Source organism: Sorex fumeus, unplaced genomic scaffold (genome assembly GCF_029834395.1).
Source record: "Sorex fumeus unplaced genomic scaffold, SorFum_2.1 ptg000093l, whole genome shotgun sequence".
In the NCBI taxonomy this organism is placed as follows: Eukaryota; Metazoa; Chordata; class Mammalia; order Eulipotyphla; family Soricidae; genus Sorex; species Sorex fumeus.
Window position 1 is genome coordinate 7155280 of NW_026606150.1, and position 4660 is coordinate 7159939.

At 71.5% G+C, this 4660-nt stretch overlaps 1 protein-coding gene across 1 annotated transcript; it reads right to left on the reverse strand.

Annotated features, from left to right (window-relative positions):
• Positions 1 to 245: 245 nt before the first annotated feature.
• Positions 246 to 3461, reverse strand: FGF19 (fibroblast growth factor 19). The gene is made up of 3 exons (XM_056131588.1): positions 3224 to 3461; positions 2814 to 2917; positions 246 to 560 (listed from the first exon to the last, which is right to left on the reverse strand). Exons 1-3 carry the CDS (start codon positions 3459 to 3461, stop codon positions 246 to 248), a joined length of 657 nt encoding a protein of 218 aa, XP_055987563.1.
• Between the last annotated feature and the right edge of the window lie 1199 nt (positions 3462 to 4660).

A 4660-nucleotide genomic window follows, 5' to 3' on the forward strand; every position in this document is an offset into this window, starting at 1 on the left:
CTGCTGCGCGACAGAAGCGCCACCACGAGGTTCCAAGACTGCCTTTCCTCTGGCGCCCCCTGCCGGGCAGAAGGGAGCACAGCCGAGCGCTTGGCCGAGCCCACCTGGGCGGGCGCTGGGGCGGGGCGCGGGGCCCCAGCTCAGCATCACCGCGTCCGTGGGCCCGCGCGGGCACCGCCACTGCGAGACCCTGCACACGTACCGGCTCTCTGCACACGCTTCCTCGGGTCCGCGTGGCCGGGCGGTCACTGCTGAAAGCTGGGGCTCCTCACCCGGCCCAGGCGCGAGGCCAGCCCGAAGGGGTCCATGCTGTCCACCTCCAGGGGCGAAGCGAACAAGTCCGGCTCCAGGGGCTCCTGGGCGTCCCGGGGCTGCGCGTCGCTGCCGGGCAGCAGCGGCAGGAAGTGGGACAGGGGCAGGAAGCCCCGGCCCTTGTAGAGCTGGCGCTGCCGGGCGCTGCTCAGGGACACGGGCAGCCGGTACTTGCGGGAGCGGTACACGTTGTAGCCGTCGGGGCGGATCTCCTCCTCGAAGGCGCAGTCCTCGGCCAGGAACTGAGTCTGCAGGGAGAGGGCCCTTCAAGGTCACCTCGAGGCTGGAGGGTCCAGCGGGGGGCTGGGACACACGGCTCTGGCCGCCAGCACTGCGCGCGTCCCCGAGCACTGGCCAGGGGACCCCTACACCCAGCACAGAACTGTGCCCTGAGCATTGCCGGTCCCCAAGCCAGGCCCCCTCCCGTGCGCGCGCGCGCGCGCACACACACACACACACACACACAGTGAGGGGCTGCAGAGAGACAGCAGGGAGGGCGCGCGCCTGCACCGCTGCCCACCCTGGTTGACCCCTGAGCTCAAAGTCAGGAGTGAGGCCTGAGCCTCGTGTGCCCCCACCCCCAAAAAAGTCATTAAAAATTATATATGGTCCCCTGAGCACTGCCAGGAGTAACTCCTGGGTGCAGAGCCAGGAGTAACCCCTGTGCATCGCCGTGTGTGACCCCCCCCCAAAAAAAGCAAAAATAAAATTATATATGAGGGGCTGGAGAGATAGCACAGCGGGTAGGGCGTTTGCCTTGCACGTGGCCAACCCGGGTTCGATTCCCGGCATCCCATAGGGTCCCCCGAGCACCGCCAGGAGTAACTCCTGAGTGCAGAACTACAAGTAACAACCCCAGTGCATCGCCAGGTGTGACCCCCAAAAAATTAGATATGAAGTACGTTTGCATAGTGTACCTACATTCAAATAACGCACGCCTCCCTCTGCATGGGACCTGCATCAGGGACAGTGAACACACTTCCGGCCCGACTGCAGACCGCAAGCACAGAGCGTTGCTGGCCAGCGAGCTGGCGATCTACTGGACCCCGGGGACCCGCGTTCAGCGGTGGCTCAGGAGTGACCCCTGGTGGCGTTCAGGGGATCGTGCCGCGCTCGCTCGCCGCGAGTCTGGGGCTCTGGCCCGCGGGGACCTTAGTCGGGTACCCTGGCAGGGGAGCCAGCCTCCAGATTCAAGCTTCCTCTTGTCCGGTGCCACTATCAAAGTCGCTCCCGAATGGACAGGGGCCGGGCGGCCCGCGGGGGGAGGGGCGGGGAGCCGTGGACCAGCGCGCCCTCCCCCCGAGGCCAGTGCAAGAGTGCCCGGGACTGGAGGCCAGGCGGGGAGCCAGCGGGCCAGGCGGCCCCTTGCCTGCAGGTCACTGAACTCCGGTGGGTGTGGCTGGGCTGATAAGGGCCTGATAAGGCGCTGCAGCCACCAGATCCCACGCCAGGGCGGAGCCCCTGCAGCCACGGACAGGGAGGCCACGGCGCGGGTGCCGTTTCCGGGGAGAAGAGATGAGCATCTCTGCACGGTGCTCTCGGGGGATTTAGGAACAGAAGGACCCGCCTCTGCCACTCCATATTCCGCTGCTGAGACCTCCGCGGGGGAGGGGGGAGGACTGGCCATCCTGCCAACAGCCCCTCACACCACCCCCCTTAATACTGAGCAAGCTGGAGCCGCAGGGGGGGCTTTGGTGAGGATGGGCAGAGGTCCCCTCCTTCTTTGGCTTCTTTTTTGTCCTTTGGCAGGGGGGGCGGACTTGGCCATAAAACCGCCCTGGGATAAAAGGGCCCTGGAGCCTTAAGATCAGCCCCAGCGGCGGCGGCCACCCCATTAGCATCTTTCCTGGGGGGCGGGGGGCCACGACCCCGGGGACCTCACACAGCTTTTCAGGGGGCTCAGAGGGGGCGCGGGCTCCCTCCTTTGAACTCGCAGCCTTTGTTCCTGGCCACCCAGCCGAGCCCCACACTTCCTGCCCCCTTAAAGCCACCTGCACCCCCAGCCCCCCTCCCGCCCCCCCCCAAAGTGCAGTACAGGTGAGCCGGTCTGTGGATGGGGCGGGAAACGCGTGAGCACGATTATTCCTAAAGCGCAAAGGCACCAGGGGGTCCAGGGGTGAAGGGAAGGCTGTCCAGCCCCGAGCGCACGGATGAGGGACTTTCTAAGCCCGTCCGCCACCCCCTCGCCGGCCTTTTCTTTTCTCTCCCTTCTGCAGCCGCGGGGAGGGACCCGGCGGGGCGGACCACACAGGCGCGCGGAGGCTGAAAGGCCCGAGGCGGCTTTTCCTGTTTAATATCAAAGGGCCCAGCGAGGCGTTTCCTGCGTCCCACTGGGCCGGCTCTCGGTTCAATGGGCAAAGCAAAAGCGGCTCTCCGGGGCCCCCCGCTCCCCGCCACCCCCAGCGCGCACACAGGCAGGACCATAAACTTTTATAGGGAAAAAAGAAAAAATGGTCCGACAGGCGTCCGCTCCCGCGCGCCCCGGCCCGGGAGGCACCTACCAGCGCCAGCATCCTGCCCTCGGCGCCCATGCAGAGGTAGCGGGCCGCCTGCAGGCCGCGGATGGCCACGGTGCGCAGCGCCACGGCGCGGATCTCCAGCAGACCTGCGTGACACGGGAGACGGTCTCAGGCGCCCCCCCGCCCCCCGGCCCCCGGCCCCCGCCCGCGCCGCCCCGGGGCTCCCGGGTGGCCCCTCGGATGGCCAAGGCCCGAGACCCCGGGTTTCGGGGGAGGTGGGGGGAGAGGGGGTCCGTGGGAACCGCGCGTGGGTCGCCGGCCAGGGGTGGCTCTCGCCCTCGGGATGGGGCGGGGGGCGAGGTGGAGGCCGCGGAAACGCGGAGGTGCGGGACGCCGGGGTCCCGGGGGCGGGAGAGGCGGGGAGGGGGGAAGGGCGCCCGGCGGGCACTCACTGTGCGCGCTCCGGCCCCGCGCGCAGTCCACCGCGCCCTCGGCTCGGATGCGCAGGAAGCAGCTGGCGAGGCCGTGCGGGCCGGCCGTGTACAGGTGCCGCAGGCGGACCGGCTCGCCCCAGCCGTAGTGCACGTGCGGGCCCGCGTCCGAGGACAGGGGACGCCCGGCGGCCGCCAGCCAGAGGCCGGCCAGCAGCAGGGCGCGGGCCACGGCGCCCCGGCTCGGCGCGCGCCGCATGGCACTCCCTGGGGACGCGGGCGCTGTCCGGGCGGCGGGCGGCGACGGGCGGCGACGGGCCTGCTGGGCGCTGCGCTGGGCGCTGGGCGCTGGGCGCTGGGCGCTGGGCGCGCGCGGCTCTCCCCGCTCCGACGGCGCCGGCTGCCCGCCCGCCGCCTTATAAAGCGTCTCCCCGCGGGGCGGTGGGTGCCCGCCGCAGCGGGGCTATTCTTATCGGGATTGCATCAGCCCTCCGCCCCCCGCACACACCCACTTACACCCCGCCTCCCGCCCCAGCCCCCTCCCCGGCCCGCCCGGTGACCCCGCCCTGGCCGCCGAGACCGGCGCGGGAGGAGGCCCCTGGCCAGGAGGGTTCGCGGCCGGAGGCCCGGGCATTCCTGCGGGGGCACCTTGGCGTCTACGAGCGACGGGGCAGGCGGTCGCGGCCGGCCCCTCCCGGGCTCCCCAGGGTCGCCTGGCCGGGGCGGCGGGCGCGGGGAGCCCGGGACCGGAGCGGGGGGCTCCCGCGCCGTGCGCCCCTCTCCCCTCCAACGTGCCCCTCCCCGACCGCCACCCCCGTCCCCTCTGCGGACGGCGCAGCCGCGCGTTCGGCTCCGACTCGCCCGCCCTCCCGGACGGCGGGATCGTCTCCCCGCACCCGCCTTTCATTCGGGGAGACCGTGCCCCGACGGGGGGCGCCGAGCGCGCGCCCCCCGCACCCTCGGAGGAACAATGCGGGCGTGCGCGGCGGCCGCTAGATGGCGCGCCAGTCCCGGCGGCGGCCTCGGGGTGCGGCCGCGCCCCCGGCTTCCAGAGCTCCCCCACTCCCCCCGGCTCCCAGGGCTCCCCCCTTTAGGGATCCCCCACCCGGTTTCCAGAGCCCCACCGCGCCCCCCCCCCCGGCTTCCAGGGCTCCCCGATCCCCCGGCTTCCAGGGCTTCCCCCACCCAAACCCCCGGCTTCCAGGGTCCCCCCTCTTCCCCCCTTCCAGAGCTCCCCCACTCCCCCCCCCCGGCTTCCAGGGCTCCCCCCTTTAGGGATCCCCCCGGTTTCCAGAGCCCCACCGCGCCCCCCCCCCCGGCTTCCAGGGCTCCCCCGACCCCAACCCCCGGCTTCCAGGGCTCCCGGGCTCCCCGAGAATCCTGCGGTCCCCCGCTCCCAGCGCCCCGGGGCTCCCGGGCTCCCCACTTTCCCGGCGCTTCCCGGGTTCCCTGGGTCTC

Bases quoted from the DNA above. Each gene is read 5' to 3' on its own strand.
- FGF19 (XM_056131588.1), bottom strand. From the start codon at position 3,461: ATGCGGCGCGCGCCGAGCCGGGGCGCCGTGGCCCGCGCCCTGCTGCTG. The intron at 2,918-3,223 runs GTGAGTGCCCGC...CGTGTCACGCAG, and splicing joins GCGGGGCCGGAGCGCGCACA to GTCTGCTGGAGATCCGCGCC. The intron at 561-2,813 runs GTAGGTGCCTCC...CTCTCCCTGCAG, and splicing joins AGGGCAGGATGCTGGCGCTG to ACTCAGTTCCTGGCCGAGGA.